This window comes from Pelophylax lessonae (genome assembly GCF_965119305.1).
Source record: "Pelophylax lessonae genome assembly, chromosome: 10".
Lineage (NCBI taxonomy): Eukaryota > Metazoa > Chordata > Amphibia > Anura > Ranidae > Pelophylax > Pelophylax lessonae.
The window spans coordinates 182,628,695-182,650,798 of NC_138777.1; the positions used below are offsets into that span (position 1 = coordinate 182,628,695).

The following is a 22,104-nucleotide window of genomic DNA, read 5'->3' on the forward strand; positions in this document are numbered from 1 at the left end:
CAATGTCCCTGTAACAAAAGTCGATTACTGGCTTTCTTCTATTCTCCTCACGCTGACCGTGAGGAGAAAAGAAAGCCGATAACTGGCTTCTGTTTAATTCCGTGATCAGCTGTCAGCCACATGGCCATTTACCCTGTTTTGTGATCAGCAAATTCCAAAGGACTTGGGGATCACATTGCATGCAAGCATTGCGATCATGGAGGACATCTATTGACACCCTCCCGGCACTGGAAGCCCACACTGTTGCCGTCTTTCCGTTATAGTGCTGCTGCACACTGGGAGGCTGCTGCACACAGTTTTTTTTTTTACCTTCATACATAGAGAGCATGAAGGTAAAAAATCTTCAGCCTTTAGAACCACTTTAACCACTTGCCTACTGTGCACTTAAACCCCCTTCCCATCCAGACCAATTTTTAGCTTTCAGTGCTCTCACACTTTGAATAACAATTGCGCGGTCATGCAACACTGAACCCATATAAATTTTTCGTCCTTTTTTTCATAGAAATAGAGCTTTCTTTTGATGGTATTTATTCACCGCTGGGCTTTTTATTTTGTGTGCTATAAATGAAAAAAGACCGCAAATTTAAAAAAAAAAACGTTTTTTTTTTTAGTTTCTGTTATAAAATTTTGCAATTTAGTAATTTTTCTTCATAAATTTTGGCCAAAATTTATACTTCTACATATCTTTGGTAAAAATAACCCAAATAAGTGTATATTTGGTCTGCGTGAAAGTTAGAGAGTCTACAAGCTATTATGCTAATCATTGAAAATTGATCACACCTAATGTACTGACAGCCTATCTCACTTCTTGAGACCCTAACAAGCCAGGAAAGTACAAATGACCCCTTTTTGGAAAGTAGACATTCCAAGGTATTTAATAAGAGGCATGGTGAGTTTTTTGAAGTTGTCATTTTTTCCCACAATTCTTTGCAAAATTAATTTTTTTTTTTTTTTTTACAAAATTGTCATATTCAACAGGTTATTTCTCTCACATGGCATATGCATACTTACAACTACACCCCAAAACACATTCTGCTACTCCTCCTGAGTATGGCGATACCACATGTGTGAGACTTTTTTACAGCCAGGCCACATACAGAGGTCCAACATTGAAGTAGCACCTCCAGGCGTTCTCGGAGCATAAAATACACTTTTCATTTCTCAACCACCTATTACACTTTTGAAGGCCCTGGAGCACCAGCACAATGGAAAAGCCCACTAAATGACCCCATTTTGGAAAGCAAACACCCCAACGTATAATCTATGAGGCATAATGAGTCTTTTGAACATGTCATTTTTTTCCAGAATCTTTCGAAAATGTGGAAAAAAAATGAAAACGCATTTTTTTTACACAAAGTTGTCAATTTATAAGATATTTCCAACACATAGCATGTACATAGCAAAAATGACACCCCAAAATACATTCTGCTACTCCTCCTGAGTATGGCGATACCACATGTGTGAGACTTTTACGCAGTCAGGTCACATACAGAGGCCCAACATGCAAAGAACACCATCAGGTGTTCTAGGGACACATAGCATGCACATACCATTAATTACCATGAATTACACCCCAAAATACATTCTGCTGAGCAAAGGGTAAACAAAAGCTTACCTGTAGTTTTAGAAGTGCAGTTGTCCACAGGAGTTGAGTCCAGGCAGCAGGCAGGGACATGGTCAGCAACAGTGCATGCAATTCTCCATGCAAGGATACCAGTCCAGTGTCAGTGCAGGCCGAGATAATGTGAGCAGTGCTGGTGTGGTCAGTTCATGCGGCAGGCAGAGGCATGATGGTAGTAAGTCCTGCAGGCAGAGGTAGGACCTCTGTCGGGATAGAATGGGGACAGGGGTAGAGGCTTCTCCCACCCAAATCGCTTTGAAGCCTCCGGGATCCAGACCCTATTCTGAGAAGAAGAAAAACAAAAAAATTGTTTTCTTCATCCAGAAAAACAATTCTGGTCCCCTCACATATGCGAGACCCCTGTGGTATGAATCCCACTACTTCCAGAGGCAGGCAAAAATCGTGGTCAAACAGTCCAGGGTCAGTTCCAGAGCAGGCAGAGGTAGGTACAAAATCGGCAGGCAAAGGCGTGGTCAAATAACAGTCCAGGGTCAGTCCCAGATCAGGCAGAGGTATGAACAGAATCAGCAGGCAGAAGCATGGTCAAAAAACAGGCCAGGGTCAGTTCTGGAGCAGGCAGACATAGGTACAAAATCAGCAGCTAAAGGTGTCGTTGAATAACAGTCCAGGGTCATTTCAGGAGCATACAGTGGCATAAGGGGTGAAGGCGGAGGACTACGTTTACCATACTAATAATTTAGACAAGTATGGTAACGGCGGAAACAGTCTTCTACACAGAGGCCTGGTTGGGAAGAACACTGGGGACAATAATAGCGGGTGTCTTTTCGAATTCCTGCCTTGGTACACACCCTACATTTTTTCTGCCGTTTTGGGTTTGTTTGTGTGGGAGGGACTTTACTGGGAAAATGGCGTTCGGAAAGTCTACTGATTACGTCAGATCGAATGTGTTCTGGTGGGCCGTTTGGAAATATAAGGGCAGTGAAGATTTCCTCCAGGTAATAAAGGAAGGGTTGGGGGCTTTCGGTGGACTTGCTGTATAATATGTATGAATTGTATGTGGCCAAATGGAAAAGATAAATTGCTACTTTTTTGTACCAATGATATGTACGTCTTGTGGGTAGATAGGGTTCCATCATTTGGTCATTGAAATCCACTCCCCCCATGAATAAGTTGTACTCATGTACACATGTTGGCTTTCGGATTGGGCCATTCCTTCGTCGGGATTCCACATAGTTGTCATTGTGGATCGAAGACAACATGTAGACGTCTCTTCTGTCCCTCCACTTCACAGCCAGAACTTCCTCATTTCCCGGACTCGCCGTCTCCCCTCTTCTCAGCTTGGTGTTTACTAGCCTTTCCGTTTTTTTCGGACCGTGCCACATGCAGGAGTCTTCTTTCTGTGAAGGTTTCGGAACAGGGGCAAACTGGTGTAGAAATTGTCTACGTACAGGTGGTAGCCTTTTTCAAGGAGAGGGTAAATGAGGTCCCAAACTACTTTCCCGCTTGATCCCAAGTAGTCCGGACATTCAGGGGGATGCAGCTGGGTGTCCTTCCCTTCGTACACCCTGAAGGCATATGTGTACCCTGTGGCTCGGTCACATAACTTGTACACCTTCACCCCATAGCAGGCCCGTTTGCTGGGAATGAATTGTTTGATGCCCAGCCTGCCGGTAAATTTAACCAGGGACTCATCCACACATACATGTTGGTCTGGGGTAAATAATTGAGGGAATATTTCCGAAAAATGATTTAGAAGTGGCCGAATTTTGAATAGCTTGTCAAATGCTGGGGAATTTCGGGGAGGGCACTGGGTATTGTCGTTGAAATGGAGGAACCTCATGATCATCAAATACCTGGCCCTGGGCATTACTGCAGAGTAGATGGGCATATGGTAGATGGGTTTGGTTGACCAATATGCTTGCAGTTCATTTTTTTTTATTGAGGCCTAAAAATATCTTGAACTCCTCCACCGTTAGGTCTCTCCACTCAAAGGGACGGGAATAAAATGATGTGGGGTTACTCTCGATAAATTGTTGTGCGTACAGGTTGCACTGGGCCACAATTGACGTCAGCAGGTCCCCCGTAAAAATTAACCCGAAGAAGTCTATTTGGGCAAAGTTCTCCGTGTTGACCTGGACTCCTGGCTGGGCAGTGAAAGGGGGGATGATGGCTTCTCCTGAGTTGGGAGGAAGCCACAGGGGGTTCTGAAGGGCATAGGGAAGGCTGGCGTTGGTCCTAACCCTTTGGGGGCGAGGTGACACCCCACTTGAGCTTGGCCTTTCTTGCCGAGGCACTGTGGTGCTGGTGGATGGCACTGCGGAGCTGGTGGATGGCACTGCCTCCTCCTCACCAGAACGCCTTAGTTTGGCAGGCAGGCAGTATTCTTCGTCGGAGTCGGTCTGCGTCCCGCTGCTAATGACCGGCTCGTAATTTACTTCGGAGTCAGACTCTGACTCCGAAGATTCCGAAGCAGAAAGCTCCCTGTCCATGTCCTCACTGATTTATATTGAAGGCCTCCTCGGCTGAGAAAATTTTTTTTGCCATCGTTGGTGACACTGATGGGCACGGTGACACTGATGGGCACGGTGACACTAATGGGCACGGTGACACTGATGGGCACGGTGACACTGGCACACTGATGGGCACACTGATGAGCACACTGATGGGCACTGTGGGCACACTGATGAGCGCTGTGGGCACACTGATGAGCGCTGTGGGCACACTGATGAGCGCTGGGCGGGCACTGATGAGCACTGGTGGGCACACTGGTGGGAACTGGGCGGCACTGGTGGGCACTGGGCACACTGATCTATGGGCACAGATGGGCACACTGGTGGGCACTGTGGGCTGATTTGCAATTCGATCTCTCCTCTCCTCACACTGCAGTCTGTGTGTGAGGAGGGAGAGCTGGCAATGAGAGATGATCTCATATGTTTACATTTGAGATCATCCCTCATTGGATGCCTAGATCGAGTGACGAATGGCCGCTGTGATTGGCCATTCGTCACGATCTGTAATTGGCTGTGTCCAAGGGACACTGCCAACACAGATTATCCCCGGTGCGCGCTCGCGGGAGCGCGCGGGGAGACTGTTCCTACGAGGCAATGACAGATGATCTCATATGTTTACATATGAGATCATCTGTCATTGGATGCCTCGATCGTGACGAATGGCCGCTGTGATTGGCCATTCGTCACGATCTGTGATTGGCTGTGTCCAAGGGACACGGCCAACACAGTTTCCCCCCGATGCGCGCTCGCGGGAGCGCGTTAGAGGGAGGCCGTATAAAGATGGCCTCCCGAAAATTCAAGTCTGTGCTGCAGCCATATATAGGCTGTAGCGCGGATGTCAGAAGGTTAAGGAAGCACTAGTTGTAAGTTACACACATAATTTGTTAAAGGAACCGTGTTCTGAAAGAAGTATAGGAGTTGCCATTGCTTCACCTCATAATACTGGTTGTCTAGCTCTGCTTTCTCTGTCCTTTATGTGGAACAAATATGCAAATTAGAAAGCCAGAGTAAAGTCAAAACCCTTAAATTGCATATGTTTGAGGACAGTGGCTCAAACTATAGAGGCATATTGGATCAGCATAATAGCCCAAAACCTACTCACCTTGTCAGTACTCTGCTCCCTAGCTGCTCCTTGTAATGCCTAAGCCAGAAAAAAACAAAAACAGTACACCTGGATAATGGAGAGCATATACAGCCAATTGCTAGACTCAAGCACTGTCACTTGACCAAGAGAATGACTTCACCTAGCTGCATAAATACTGTCACTTTGCCCTGAATGACTAAGGTGACCTTGTCTCTTTCAGTTTTTTTTTCAGCAGGGTTTCAAAAGGGAATGTAGGCAATGTGATAGAATTTACTATCAGAGATCTGAAAAAAGGGTGCAATATGTGTGCTGTTCACATTGTTTTGGAGTATGGAATTAGAATAAATAATGATTAGAACAGTACAGTGCCTTGCATATCCCCTACTATTGTGGTGATGGAGGAAAATACAGACGTCTCAACTGAAAGGCGTTCACCTGTACAGGCCATATACAGGTGTTCCATGCATCCGCATGCCAAAAGTCCTATTCATGTCAGCTGGGACAAAGAAGCTGCACTGACGCAACCACTGCTCCCAGTTGACATGCATGGGACTACCTGCACATGGGTGCACAGAATACCTGTGCATTCTATGCAGGCAAAACTCAGCCCTCACTCAGATATACGTTTAGTTACGCCCGTGGGAATCAGGCCAAAAGGTGAACAAAAGAATGCAGGAAATCAGGGAAAACTGGACTAAAGCTTGATTTAGGTAGGACTAAAAACATGACCGTAACAAGAAAAAAACGAAAACATGAAAGATTAACTTGTTCTGCTGCCTGGCAATGAATATGCAAAAAATAAAAGGAACAGTAGTTGGTGGAGGGAGATGTTCTTATTCCTTTAAGAATTTTGTCACAGAAAGCTCAAATTCAGATTTGTAGACTGGTCATCAAACGTATTACTACAAATTCAGCACAGGCCATGGTGTAGAGATGGACAGGCTAAATAGGAGGGCAATAAAAGTTGTGTAAGATAACTGTAAAACTGACAGGAACTCTCATTTAAGGTTTTTGATAATCTTTAGAAGTTCTTCCTCCAATGAGCAGTTAATTTTCCCAATGTTCCTTGGTCATCAATCTCTCAGCATTTTAACCCATGCTATAACAGTTGCAAATCATTGTAATTAATCCTCATTTAATAATGTCACAGTTTAATAAGCATAACGTTTGTTGATGAAAAATTGGATAACATGTTGAATGACCTTGAGATGTGCAAGACAAAATTGAATGATTTTCTTGCATCACATTTTAAAGTATGCTAATTCACTTCTAAGCTGTGGACAGAGAGATTTTGTAAACTAATGTAACATCATGCTTCCCATCAATTCACTATAAACTTGTGACATCATGAAAAAGGTGTTAGAAACCGATAGAGACAGTGGAACACGCAGTGAAAGCCAAAGTGGGGATAGCCAGTTTCTCCTCCCTCTGTAAGGATTAGAAGGAGTTGCAAAGGGTGAAGTTTACAGATTTGTTTTCTGCTAGCCTCACTGTGGCTCGAAAAAGCCTAGGGCCAATGAATGATGAAATTAGACATGTTGAAATGCAATACAGGTGCAGTGTAAGAGCTTGCGTCATTAGGAAAATGCAGAGTTCTTTTAGGTGCATTCAGTATGCAATCAATTTGAGTTTCTTCTGAGATTAGCTTATTGACCAGTACAGTTGACCACCTTCTGACCTCCTCCTAAATTGCTTCAAAATGCTTTTGCATTTTCATTGGCATATATGAAGGAAACCATGCTGACGTGAGCAAAATAACATCAACAAATGTGTCACCAAAACCACGTGAGAGTCACTTGGAAAAATAAGGATCCTACAGAGATGTGGATCCAATTAGGCTTGTCAGGCAAGTGAAGGAATCCAATAAACGTTTCTTGACAGAATCTGCTTTTTTTTTTTTTTTTTTCGGTCAGCTGAAAGTTATATTGGATTATATTGCTTGCCCAAGGGGTATTCTTCTGTCTATTCTTCTTTTTTGATGTAGTAAACGTTTATTGAACATTTTCCATACAAAGCAAGTGTAGAAACAATACAGAGATTGGGATTGGTCACAGCCATTAGCTAAACAGAAAATTACTCAATAATTAAAATAGAACTTAGCTAATCTTATGTGAGTATCTAAAGGTATTCAGTATGTTCTGAGGTTCTGTGACTAAGTCTAGGTTCATACTGAGGGTGAGTTGTAAATTGTGCGAGTTTAACTGAACTCGCACAATTTCAAACCAGCATTTTTAGTTCGACTTCGGGGGCGATTTGACAGACATCTGTGTGGGTTCCTGCGCAGATGTCCATTAAAATCGCCACCCAAAGTCGCCAAAAGTAGTTTGGACGGAGGCATTGTCGTTGCACCGATTCGGACAGTGGCATTGCATTGCCATCAATAGGCTCCGATTTGACAAGTCAAATCACATGTCAAATCACCCAGATGTGAACATGGACTAAAGGTTAGGTTAGTTCAGTAGGTAGAGTAGTTGGAAGAATTAATAGAACAAAAATACACCCCCCCCCCCCACACACCCTTTTTAAGTGCCAGACGAGGCAGGGAGACCATGGGTAAGACTGTGTGTGCCACCGGGAAACCGCACAAAAATATTAACATACTCAATTTTGATTCCATAAAGCTAAAAACAGTAAGGTAGAAAACGCAATTAAAATCAATAAATTCATGTATACAGTTCATCTTGCAGTATTGAGGTATACAGGACCAACGCGTTTCTGAACACCATATATAGACATGAATGTTCCCTCAACGTCCTATATTAAATAGCTGTGGCCATCAGCTCTATGGGGACACTAACAGGGCTCAATCAAAAAAGCTCCAACTATATTGCCATATCTCTATATCCTATATGGATACTGTCCTGTCACATGCTATTTGCCTCAATATAAAACCACTTTCATGAAAGCTACATCTGTGTCTTTAGGAAAAGCACATGTCTGATTCCAATATAGCGCACGACCACATAGAGTTGATGACCACCTCTAATTAATATATGTAGTTGAGGGAACATTCATGTCTATATATGATGTTCTGAGGAATGAGATGTACAGTAGGTGCTTGGAGAATATAAAATTAAGGTGTGGATCCTAAATAAGTGAACTCTTCGTGAAATGTTTTGGTCCTGTATGCCTTATTATTGCAAGACAAACAGTATACATAAATTGATTTAACTTTAATTGTCTTTTGTAACCTACTCCTATTTATCTTTATAGAATAAAAATTGATTGTGTTGATATTTTTGTGTGATTTCTAAATGGCACACACAAAATCAAAATCCCATCCATGGTCTCGCTGCCTAGTGTGGCACTTGGGGGGGGGGGGGGGGGGGGATTTTTGTTTTATTGATATATAAAGGGATGGTGCCCACTGAGAAGTAAGGCAAATATGTGTGTTGACAAACAAACACAGAACTTCACATATCTTTTTACATATATAGTTGGAGGAATTTTATAAGTGAGTAGGGTTAAAGAAAAAGAGGGAGTTGGGTAGCCACCAAAAGGGGCAACTGCCCCACCTAGGATATGGTGGAAGGAACAATGGTGTCATAATTGGGTTCTGAAGTGGTCAATGCTCACATAGTGGATACGAATACTCCAGGTGGCTATATATTGAGCAAACTGATCTCAAAGGCAAGCTGTTCCTTCATGTGGTGCAAATCAATAAGTTCAGAAACCTATTTCTTGACGGAAGGAGGGTCATTGGAGCTCCAATGGCTTGGTTTTACTGTTGTGGCAGCAATGAGAAAAATGTGGAGAAGTTCTTTTTTTCTTTGAGACTGATCCGGAAGCTTAGGAAGAAGGGCAATTTCAGGTGTTCCTAATGGATAGTTTCGTTGCCTGTTCATATATCTGAAGGACCTGCGTCCGAAAGGGTGAAATCAAGGGGCAGTACCACCAAATGTGCAGCATAGTACCCCTTTGCCTGTCAAAACACCACCAGCTACAATCTGATCCGTTTTTTTCTTCTGAGTTTTCTTATCTCTAAAGGGATTCCATAAATGTGTTTATGTGTATGGATAGGTTTGTGATGAAAAATGTTTCCTTTCCAGTGAAACAAGGTGAGCGTATTCTAAAGTTAAAGGCAGCAATGTAGGCCACTGCCCATTTTTTTTTTAAATAATTGAACAGTTGCTTGTCTTTTTTGCCGATTCAAATGATTAATTTCCTTCTGAGTCACCAACCTACAGTGATTTGCAGATCAGGGGGTCTGACGTTTCTTTCTGTTGCTGCATGCTTGTTCAAAGTCTATAATTTAAATTATTGGAGACCAAGACCGCCAAGCAACTAGCATGTGTAGAGGGTGGTCCGCAGTGGCAAGTTTCCTGTAAATGTTTAAAGGCCTGTATCACCTTGGCATCACAAGATCTCGGTACTTCAATTTGAGTGAGATGCTGACTTTCTTCACTGTGACCTGCCTCTCTTTAAAAGGATAGTCTGAATCCTCACATCCCGAACTCTGGATGCCTTCACATCTGGCAGCTTGATAAATGTGAGCGGCATAGCAGAGTAAAAGCCTAATGGCTGCTTTACACTGCCCCATTGCGCTTTGGCTGAACCTCAACTAACTCACGAATTTCATGTAGGTTAACTGCTCTTTGCCATAGACTTCAATTATGTCCCACAGGTTTGGTGCTCTTTCTGAAAGCCCCCTTTGCCCAAGGATTGGATTCCAACTACTGTACATAATCTAGGGTTTGGCATTTTTGCTAGAAAGCAATATCCCCAAGGTGGAACCTGTGGACCTCAAATAAGTGGGGTTTTTTCCCTTTCATTGGGTTTGAGTCTAAACCCCATTTATTTAAAGTACAGTACATATATTTTGGAGCTTTAGAAATCAAGGACCATATAACTTGTTTTATACCTTGCATCTTTTTGTGCATTCTTTTTCCTCTGTTTTCTCACCTCTTACTTGTATCTTTCCAGGTCCCAACACTTATGATGATGCTGCCGCTTACATTCAAGCACAATTTGAGAGCAAAAACCGCTCACCCAACAAAGAGATCTACTGCCACATGACCTGCGCCACAGATACGAATAACATCCAGGTGGTATTTGACGCCGTCACCGACATCATCATTGCCAACAACCTCAGAGGCTGCGGCTTGTACTGATTCCTCTGTATAGCAATTTATCTGCTGGTGAAAATAAAATGCAAGTTGGTAAACTGAGAAGGCGAAATGAAAAACATATATATATATATAAATATATATATAAAACCAATCTTTTTAGTTTTTCTCAAAGAGCTGTCAACAGAATGGATTTCTCTGCCTCCCCTTTCTCTATCCCCAAAGCAGAAGAATGTTCTTGATTTTTAAGAATCTCTTCGGTGTCCCATAATCCACCTCTTTAGTTCTGAGAGAGTCTGAGCCGTAATTTCAACCTCTCCCCAGAATCACTGAGGGTACTACAATATCTTAGACAAAGGGGAGATCATAAAACTATTTTAATCCTTTTTTTAAGGATTTTTGTGTTGTTTCAATGACCACACTCTGCTTCCCCATTAAACCTCAAAAAAAGAATCGGCTACATCCTTTCTGTTCAGCTCTTGAGTTACAAAACAAAAGTAAAAACAAAACATTTTCCAAACCAGGTAGAAGTGTTTGTGAGACTTGCAGGACAGTGCGCTCAACATTTTTTTTTTTTTTTTTTTTTTTTGTGGGTGCTGTAACTGTATGAGGGTCTGTGAGGGTTCAAGGGATGCCCCTCTAGTTTGTTAAAAGCAAAGAAGTGGGCCCCTTTTTGTCTTGAAAAGGTTTCAGTGCCAACCCAAACTGCGGAGTCAGGGGAACAGTCTCCAAGAATCTCGGGGGACTTACCCCGCTGTCCCTCATTTCTCCGCACTGCTCTACGGACCCTCAAATTGACGTTCTGCTGGTAGCATGACCTTTGGCCTTTGTAATAAAAAGACAAAAACAAAAAAACACAGCCTTCCTTAAAAGTTGATGTGTAATGTTATCACTGAATTAGTGGCTGCATAGGATGCTGTAAATCTGGTTTAGCTAAGTCTGTACATTTAGAAGAAACTAAACTGTTTTCTTTTTTTTTTTCCCACGTGCTTGTAGCTTAACACCTCCCTTTATATTATTATCATTTTTATTTTCTTGCACCAGTTGTAAAGAAGCATCTTTTTAATTGTCTGAGACCCCTTTCACTGCCAGAGAGGTCAGCTTGGCCTCCAGCAAAGAATGGGATCATGGAAATCCATGTTCTTTTGGGGGAATTGGGGTTATTTCTGTTGGACTTGAAGCCCTATGTAGAAAAAAAAAAAAAGAACCCGAAGACACAAAGAACTTTCTGGGGTTATAGAATTGTACAGATCTGATTCTGTTCAAGTTTCCGTACTCTGGACTGTATACCATGCACTCTCTGGGTTTGTATAGAAAAAGCACAGCTCTCACTAAACCTCCAGCTGCCAGAATCTTTCTCCTATTAGGGATTTTTGCTCTCAATTCCGTGTATTACGAATAGCCTTCTTTTCTTTACAATCTCCTTTATGTTCCCAAGTGAATGCTTTGTGCTGCTTCTCTCGTCCCTTCCCCTTTCCCCTCTTTCTCGCCCCACCCCCTTTTAGTGAATGGTGTTTTTTCCTCTCATGTGGGATGTTTGTGCTGCGAAAAAAAAAACTTTAAAAAAAGCGGAAAAAAATACAAAAAAAAATAAATTTAATCGAATGTAGTGTTTACATTAAATCCACAGTTTTCATGACCAAACCTTTGTCATTTCTACTTTGATTAGAAGTCAGACTTCTTCACCATTTCACTTGCAAACTGAAGAAGAGCGGTCACAAATGTTAAAGAAAAATAAAATTATAAAAAAAATTCAAAAAACTTAAATGATTCAATAAATGAGCGAGAAATGAAGCTGGAGTGTGTTCTTTGTATTGCAGAGCGCTCAGTTTGGTGCTGCCAGCCACTCTCGTAACTAATGGAAACTCGTATGTAGCTTAATAAAGAGAATGTTTGTCTGTACAGATTTGTCTCCATAATTCTGCTCTTTTATCATATGCTGTTTCATACCTACATCATGCCATTTTTTTAAAGAGTATCTCCAAGGTAATGTTTCATGTTGGGAAGTCAGTGTAGTGTTTAAATTAGCTTGGCCAAAAATATAAAATGTTGTCCGTTATGCGGGCATAGGGGTGTGTCAACTGGCCACATCCTAAGTATGTGCATCAAGATTATCAAAGCGTTCAACGCAATGCAGATTGGGTACATCCCAGTTATTGCCTTGGCAATCAGAATAGATAATGTTTTTAAATGTGTTCAGTTATTCTTTCCTGCAAAGCAGTCAGCCAGAAGGCATCTGCTAATGCAGATCATGAGTTTTTCAAGTAAAGCATGCAAAATTGGCCAGATTGAGTAATGCATCTGTTTCTTTGGCCACCTTTACACTTGCCTCAGGCTTTACACTTTCTTCCATGTACCCGAGACTCTAGTGTGCCATCTAAAAGCCCCAGAAGTGTTTGGTCAGGGGCGGAGCTGGATGTGAGGGACAAATTTGGTCCTGATGACGTGGAAAACTGTAGGTTTATTAGTGACAGTATAGTAATTAGGCTGCACATAAATGAGTCTTATGCCTAGTACACATTATAGGATTTTATTTTGTATGCTAGTCTCATATTTAAAACCAATACAATGAAGGAAAAAGTATTTGATCCCCTGCTTATTTAGTACATTTGCCCACTGACAAAGAAATGATCAGTCTATAATTTTAATGCTAGGTTTATTTTAACAGTAGGAGACCATAACAAAAAAATCCAGAAAAACGTATTTAAAAAAAATTATACATTGACTTTGAATAGATTTTTTTTTCTAAATAAAAAGTATTTTATCCTCTATCAATCAGCAACATTTCTGGCTCCCAGGTGTTTTCTATACAGGTAACGAGCTAAGATTAGAAGCACTTTCTTAAAGGGAGTGCTCCTAATCTCAGCTTGTTACCTGTATAAAAGATACCTGTCCACAGAAGCAATCAATCGGATTACAATCTCCCCACCATGGTCAAGACCAAGATGTCAGGGACAAGATTGTAGACCTACACAAGGCTGGAATTTTCTACAAAACCATCGCAAAGCAGCATGGTGAGAGGATGACAACAGTTGCTGCGATTATTTGCAAATGGAAGAAACAAAAAATGACTCAATCTCTCTCGGGTCTGGGACTCCATGCACGATCTCATCTCGTGGAGTTTCAATGATCATGAGAACGGTGAGGAATCAGCCCAGAACTACACGGGCAATCCTGCCAATGATCTTAAGGCAGTTGGGACCATACTCCCCAAGAAAACAATTTGTAACACACTACACTATTAAGAACTGAAATCCTACAGCGCTCACAAGGTCCCCCTGCTCAAGAAAGCAAATGTTGCCCCGTATGAAGTTTGCTAATGAACATCGGAATGATTCAACTGGGTGAAAGTGTTGTGGTCAGATGAGACTAAAATCAAGCTCTTTGGCAATAACTCAACTCACCGTGTTTGGAGGAGAAGGAACGCTGCCTAAGAACACCAGCCCCACCGTCCAACATGGAGGGGGAAACATTATGCTTTGGGGGTGTTTTTTTGCTAAGGGGACAGGACAACTTCACCGCATCAAAAGGATGATGGATGGGGCCATGTACCATCAAATCTTGGGTGAGAACCTCCTTCCCTCAGCCAGCCTTCCCTCGTGGGTGAGTATTCCAGCATGACAATAACCCAAAACACACGGCCAAGACAACAAAGGAGAGGTTCAAGAAGAAGCACATTAAGGTCTTGGAGTGGCCTAGCTAGCCAGTCTTCAAACCTTAAGCCCATAGAAAATATGTGGAGGGAGCTGAAGGTTCAAGTTACCAAACGTCAGCCTCAAAACCTTAATGACTTAGAGAGGATCTGCAAAGAGCAATGAAACAAAATCCCTCCTTAGATGTGTGCAAACTTGGTGGCCAACCACAAGAAACGTCTGACCTCTGTGATTACCAACTAGGGTTTTGCCACCACGTACTAAGTCATGTTTTGCGAAGGGGTCAAATGCCTTATTTCAAAGAAGTGCAAATCAATTTATACCTTTTTTGGGGTATTCTTTCTCTCTCTGTTAAAATAAACCTACTATTAATAATTATACACTGATCATTTCTTTGTCATAGGGCAAACGTAAAAAATCAGCAGGGGATCAAATACTTTTTTCCCCTCACTGTAGGTTACTAAAGTTACAAAAATTGTTAGTTAAGTTATGTATTGTAATATATTCTTTCGCTTCTGAGTATGTCTTGGTCACACAATTTTTTTTGTACATATACTAAATTACACGAAAATAGTTATCATACAAGAACATTTTTCTTGCTTGTTCCTTCGGATATTTTCACATGAACTGTCATGATGGGCTCTCGAAAGCTGTGTACTGATGATCAGATTATCAGACGATTGCTCCGAAAGCGATATTTTTGCGTCCAATTTTCCTGTACGAGGCATTACCCTCTACCATATGAGGGACCTTAAATGAAGACTTCAAGAAAAGTACTGTTTAAAAAGAAATTGATGTGGTGATTAGGTGCAATGATAGATAAAAAACGGACATCGATGCATCTCTATGCAAAAACAGATGTAAATGAATGAGCATCCATTTACATCCGCATCCGTTGTCATACGTTTTTTTAAACTGATCAAAGCTCCATTTTTCTTCGGATCGGACGAAAAATGGATGTAAACTGACAAATGGTCAGTTTTTCATCCGTTTTTGCATTCGTAGTGAATGTAAAATAAACTGATGAAAAACTGATGACCGCTGATGAAAAACTGATGAATACTTCATCCATTTTGACGGGACTGAACTGATGAAATGAACGGTCCGCATGTGTGAAAGGGGCCAAAAAAAAATTCTCTATAGCCTTAATTTTTTACAGGTATTTATATAGCGCCCATAATTTACACAGCGCTTTACATATATATTGTACATTCATATCTGTCCCTGCCACTCAAAGAGCTTACAATCTAAGGTACCGAACTCACATTTATGCATAGACATACTAGGGCCAGTTTAGACCGAAGCCAATGAACCTACCAGCATGTCTTTGGAGTATGGGAGGAAACCAATACAGACACCGGGAGAACATGCAAACTCCAGGTAGGTGGAAGTGCTTGATAGTTGGGATTAAAAAAACTGACGACCTTAGTACTGCCAGATTGAAGTGCTAACCACTTAGCTACTGTGCTGCCTTTTAATGGCTTATCTTACCTGTAATGAAGTGCCATGTTTTGCAGGCAGCTGGATCTTTTGAAAATCTTCTGTGCAGAGATGGCAAGTCTTCTTTCTGCCATTGAACCTTTGGCGTTGAGGGGGATAATGGCTTTGAGTCCATGAAGCTTCAATGAACAAGCTTTCAACTGGGACCCAACCTCTCCTCCTCTGTTGGGAAAATGTGTTTCACCGTGTACCCTGCATGTAACATGATCTCTGAATTGAGCTTAGTCTGATGAATTACATGATTCTCTCCCCCATTCAGAGATTGTGTTACATACAGTGAAAACAATTAAATACTTTTTCCGATTGGGGCAGGGCCCTGTCGGAAGATTGTTCAATGCAGCCTTAATGATGGTTTAGAGCTATTAAGTTCCTCAGGACTAGAAGTTTGGCAGCAGGAAGAGGACTGGACATCCCTGCACAGAATATTTCTACAGGATGCAGCTGCCTGCACAACATGGGACACGTACCTAACCACTTCATCTGGGTGTATCCTCTTAGTTTTGAACCTAAAAGCCCCAGCAGCATATTCAATTAGAGCCTTCACTACATTATACAATTTTACACGGTTTTCTGAACTCTTTCTGTCTTGTGATTTGCTTTTTCATTTGCAACAACCAGTTGCCAGGAGTTTAACCATGGGAAATGTCAAGGCAAGCCAGGCCCAGCTGAAGAGAAATCCAAAGCTCAGGTTAATGCTATAAAGAATTATTTGGCTACAGCTGGCCTTTGACTCCCAGCATCTTTTTACTTTCAATACATTTTTATTAAATGGTTTTAAAGAACATTAATTGTTATGGTAGGTTATGTGGTTATACCATTTGAAAGCAATTGATTAAATGTCAAAAGTGGACAATACAGGGCCATGTACATGGAAAAACAAAGGATTACATGAAATAATGTGCCCGGGATGCAGTGTTCAGATGTATTAAGGATGACTTGCAGCATCCTTTCTTGATAAATGTCCATCAGAATTGGCAGGTAAAATTCAGCAGCCTTCAATCATAATCAAATTTTTTTTCTATTTTGGGCATGCCAATTAAGTAAACTTGCACACTACTACTTCAAAACTGGGATTGTAGGACTATTGGTCTCTGCAGTCTGTAGGACCGCAATTTACTATCTAATTACAATAAAACAGTCCGAAGATATGATTTGAAGTCAACATTCAGAAATTTGTTTGTGATGATCTTTTTGACCGAATGTAATTATGAATTATGTATATTCCTGTGGCCTCCTTGTAGCAGTGGCAAGACTTTGTTGATCTTATTAATACAGATAAAAGTTAAGTGCATCTAAAGCTGACTTTTCATAGAGTATCGGGGGGGGGGGGGTTAATACCCCTGTCAGGTTTTTACAGCGGTTTGTGTCACCACAGTGGAGACTCTATGGGGGAGATTTACTAAAACTGGTGCCCACAGAATCTGGTGCAGCTGTGCGGAGTAACCAGTCAGCTTCTAGGTTTTATTGTCAAGGCTTAAATGAAGCTAGAAGCTGATTGGTTTTATGCACAGCTGCACAATATTCTGTGTACACCAGCTTAAGTAAGTATTCCCTTATTTGTCCTCTGTCAATTGTTATCAGAATTAATAATTTTGAGTTGTTGATTAGAACAGAAATAGAGGTGCAATCTTCAAATTGAGAAACTTGTTCCGGTGACAATATGGGTATGGTTGAGGTGTAAAATGGAGTGATCATGGAGAACAACATTGTATTGTCCTTGGGAATAGGTCCATAATTATTATAGATGTAGTCCTTCCAAGTCCAGTCCTGCCAGTGATGTCATCACAACCCATGCTGCAATCCTAGCCTCTCTCCCGGCCTCTTCCTACACCCCAGCTGGCTTCCGGGACCCTTAGGAGTGGCAGACTGAGTGACAGCAGATGCAGTGCTACAGACCGACCCCACCGATGTCTAAATTTACTACATGCCTGTTTTTAATTCTGAAAATGTGGGTTGACTTATCACTTGCTTTGTATTAAACACTTTTAAAATCTACACTTACAGGCTCCTCTCTCTCTCTTTCAACATGTACCCTGGGGATCACTTCCACTTCTACCAGATACTTGCCCTAGGTCATTGACATTTCCTAAACATCTGCTATCATTGGATTGACTACAGTTATGCTCATAAGTTTACATACCCTGGCAGAATTTATGATTTCTTGGTAATTTTTCCGAGAATATGAATAACACAAAAAATTTTCCTTTCACTCATGGTTAGTGTTTTGCTGAAGCCATTTATTATCAATCAACTGTGTTTACTCTTTTTAAATCATAATGACAACAGAAACTACCCCAATGACCCTGATCAAAAGTTTACATACCCTGGTAATTTTGGCCTGATAACATGCACACAAGTTGACACAAAGGAGTTTGAATGGCTATTAAGGGTAACCATTCTCATCTGGGATCTGTTTGCTTGTAATTAGTGTGTGTGTGTGTGTGTGTAAAAGGTAAATGAGTTTCTGGACTCCTGACAGACCCTTGCATCTTTCATCCAGTGCTGCTCTGACGTTTCTGGATTCGGAGTCATGGGGAAAGCAAAATAATTGTCAAAGGAACTGCCGGAAAAGGTAGTTGAACTTTGTAAAACAGGAAAGGGATATAAAAAGATATCTAAACAAAAATTAGAATGCCAATCAGCAGTGTTCAAACTCTAATCAAGAAGTGGAAAATGAGGGGTTCTGTTGAAACCAAACCACAGTCAGGTAGACCAACTAAAATTTCAGCCACAACTGCCAGGAAAATTGTTCCACGTGCAAGGAAAAACCCCACAAATAACTTTAGGTGAAATAAGGACTCTCTGAAAACGTGGTGTGGCTGTAAGATGTAGATGCAAAATAAGGAGGCCCTTGAAGAAAGATGGGCTGCATGGTTGAGTCGCCAGAAGAAAGCCATTATTACTCAAATGGCACAAAGTATCCCGCTTACAATATGCCAAACAGCACTGAGACCAGCCGCAAACCTGGCACAAAGTCATTTGGAGTGATGAGACCAAAATAGAGCTTTTTGGCCACAACCGTAAACGCTACATTTGGAGAGGAGTCAACAAGGCCTATGATGAAAGGTACACTATTCTTACTGTGAAACACGGAGGTGGATTGCTGATGTTTTGGGGATATGTGAGCTACAAAGGCACAGAAAATTTGGTTAGAATTGATGGCAAGATGAATGCAGTATGTTATCAAAAAATGCTGGAGGAAAATTTGCATTCATCAGCCCGGAAGTTGCGCATGGGAGGTACTTGGACATTCCAACATGATAATGATCCTAAATACAAGGCGAAGTCGACCTATTTGCTACAGCAGAATAAAGTGAAGGTTCTGGAGTGGCCATCTCAGTCTCCTGACCTCAATATCATTGAGCCACTCTGGATAGATCTCAAACGTGCAGTTCATGCAAGACAGCCCAAGAATTTACAGGAACTGGGGGATTTTTGCCAGGAAGAATAGTCAGCTTTACCATCTGAGAAGATAAAGAGCCTCATCCACAAATACCACAAAAGACTTCAAGCTGTCATTGATGTTAAAGGGGGCAATACACGGTATTAAAAACTGGGGTATGTAAACTTTTGATCAGGGTAATTTGGGTAGTTTCTGCTGTCATTCTAATTTAAAAAGAGTAAACACAGTTGATTGATAATAAATGGCTTCAGCCAAACACTAACCATGAGTGAAAGAAAAGTTTTTGTGTTATTCATATTCTCGGAAAAATGGACAAGAAATCATAAATTCTGTCAGGGTATGTAAACCTATGAGCACAACTGTACATCTATAATAATTCTGGACCTATTACTAAGGACAATACACTGTTGTTCTCCGTGATCACCCCATTTTGTGCCGGAAATGTGAGTTGCCTTATCACTTGCTTTTTATTAAACACATTAAAGTCTACACTTAGAGGCGCCTCTCTCTCTCTACTTGTTCTGGTGACAGCTGTCTTCTAAGAGAGGATTTCCCTGACTTTGTGTAGATTTCCTCCCACTTCCTGTTGGGAGTACAAGAAAGGGGACAGAGAACAAAAAATGAGTGGTTTTAATCATCCCATAAGCTTTCCTAAACTGCCAAAAGATTTTGGCTTTGGATTTACAACCAGTAGCATTCTACAGATACTGGTTGATCTGACAATTTAGTTACATGTAAAGTGTGCAAACACATTAGAACATCACAAATAATAATAAAAACAAAACAATAATACAGACACCAATATGTACATAAAGCTTGGAATAGTAATGAGTCTTTTATATTCTTCCTTGACAATAACTATATTAGTATGAATGTAATATATGTGGTTAGCCAGCTTTCCTAATTCTACATACTGTTAAATAATTAAGGGGAGTGGATAATTGGTCACAGGTACTATATAACTTTCTGTAGTACTCTCTGAGCTTGCCCACCTTTTTTCTTGCTGGAACTTAGCCAAAGTGGTTAGAGTTACAAACGAGTTGAAAACAGGAGATTATAGCAGGAGCCCTCTAGCCTGTAAGTAACATCTGAAATTTCCTTTTACTAATATTATTATTGTACCTTGGATAATGTGTGCTAACAAGATTAAGGATTTTGTGCAGTGTGCTGCATGTATACAATGGAGCAACAGCTCCAGGATGGATACTGCTAGGACAGATGTGAGTGGGTTGAACTTCTGGAAGCTCACATTAGATAGCTGGAAGAGCAAATTGCAAAACTGGGCAGAACTGATAACATTGAAAGGGGTCCTCTGCTCACTAAACAGGTGGTTAGTAGGGTTGACGTGGAGGGATAAGTCAAGATTATCACATAGGAAGTTTGGCTACTGTAGCAGAGGAAGTGGTAGGGGCTCACAAAAAAAAGTCCTGGGTTTAAGCACCCTAACAGATTTGCCAAGTTGGGTGAAGAATTTTGGGTGGCAGCCCTAGATGCCACTGCTACCCCTGCTGGGAGTAGCAGTGGCATCTAGTCCCAGTTGAACAGCTGGGAGAGTGGCCCATCTAATAGGGGTGGTTAGGGTAGTGCAGGTAGGCGCAGACATTTAGTGATAATACGGGATTCTATTATCAAAAGGACTGATTGTTGCCAGGATCGCCTCAACCACATGGTTTGCTGTCTTTGTGGTGCCTGTGTTTGGCATGTGGTGGACCGGTTTGATAAATTACTGAGAGGGGCTGGGCATGACACAGCTAACTTGGTCCACATTGGATCCAATGGCAGAATATATGGAAGGTGGAGGCTCCTTAGGAATCAATTTAAAAATTACTGCAAGTTAAGGGAAGAACCTCCAATGTGATGATCTCTGAAATGTTACCTGTGCAATGCGCAAGACAGGAGGAGATAAGGGAACTGAATGCATGGCTAAAAAAAAAAAAAAAACCTGGTATAAGAAGAAGGAATTTGGGTTTCTAGAGCACTGGGCTGATTTTTCATTGGGGTACAACCTATATGCTATATATGGTTTGCAGCTAAAGTGTAGGGGGTTTTCTGTGCTGGGGAGTATTTAAATTACTATTGAAGGGGAGGGATAATTTGATTATATAATGGGGCAAACAGGGGTCAGTCCCTATTGGTGTGTGGAGTGGGTAAAGATGGGGGGAAGGATATGATAGGTGATAAGAAGGTTCCCATGTTACAAACAACCATTGGAAATTGTACTATATATACTAAAATAAAAAATATGCAAATATGTGTGCAAATGTGGCAGTGTTCACCAATGCCAGAAGTCTGCCAAGCAAAACAGCATGAAGAGAACTATGATTTAGTTGGTATTGTTGAATCTTGGCTTTAATCTTCACATGACTGGGCTATTAATATTCCTGACTATGCTCTCTTTCAGAAAGATAGGGTAAAAAGGGGGGGGGGGGGGACTGATGATTGTCTCAATGCGAGAAGTGATCTCAAAGCGGGTGTGAATGAGGACCTAGTTGATGGAGAGTGTGATGAGGCTGAAGCATTATGGGTGGAACTATACATGGGTGTGCGTACTACAAAAGTAATCATTGGAGTTTGTTTTGGACCACCCCGTGTTAATGAGGAGGTGGAGACTCGGCTCCTTGCACAGATAGTTAAAATGCCCCAATTTAATCACTGTCCCCAGCCCTTTCTATCTGGAAATTGACTGGAGTAATGGCACTGCAGGAACAGTTAAAGGGCAACAGTTTATAAACCTATTACAAGACAATTTTATGGTCCAGTTCATTGATTAGGAATGATGCTCTGTTCGACCTGGTAATCTCAAACCTAGCTCCGTGACATAGCCCCACTAGATGGGTGCTGGCCTGCGAGTTAATTGCCTCGCGAGGTCGCATAGGACCGGGTCTTGGCCCGAGTCGCAGCGTTCCTCCTGGCTGACAGCCCTCCTATGTCAATGGAGCGGAGGTTCTGTCTGGAGCGGTGCCGTCTTGTTCCTGGTATGGTAAGTGACTGCCCCCCCTCTCCCCCTGGAGGGTTTTTGGGGTGTTCTTGGACCCCTCCATGGGAGGGTCTGACCCCTGGCTCCCCTCCTTCCTGTTAGGCACCCCCCTTATTGATCTGGTGGTCCCTGTGGGCCATATCACCCCCCTATCCGCTCCCCCCTCCTTTACTGATGCTGTGGGGTGGCCTAGCCCACTGCCTGGGGTGGGGGCAGGGTGCTGTGCTGGTGATAGGTGCGGGGGCTGCGCCGATGGTAACCGGGCGATTGGCTGTGGGGGGCTGTACCTAGTGGGGGCTCCTACCAGGGGCCCCGCTTCCTGCCTGTCC

General features: G+C 42.0%; 1 protein-coding gene across 1 annotated transcript in view; it reads left to right on the plus strand.

Moving 5' to 3' along the window:
• GNAO1 (G protein subunit alpha o1) overlaps positions 1–12,146 on the plus strand; it is a 414,541-nt gene extending 402,395 nt beyond the window's left edge. The window contains exon 8 of the mRNA XM_082269906.1: positions 10,100–12,146. Within this exon, the coding sequence (XP_082126032.1) occupies positions 10,100–10,287 (188 nt within the window). The 3' untranslated portion in view covers positions 10,288–12,146. The remainder of the gene's footprint in view (positions 1–10,099) is intronic.
• Positions 12,147–22,104: the final 9,958 nt, after the last annotated feature.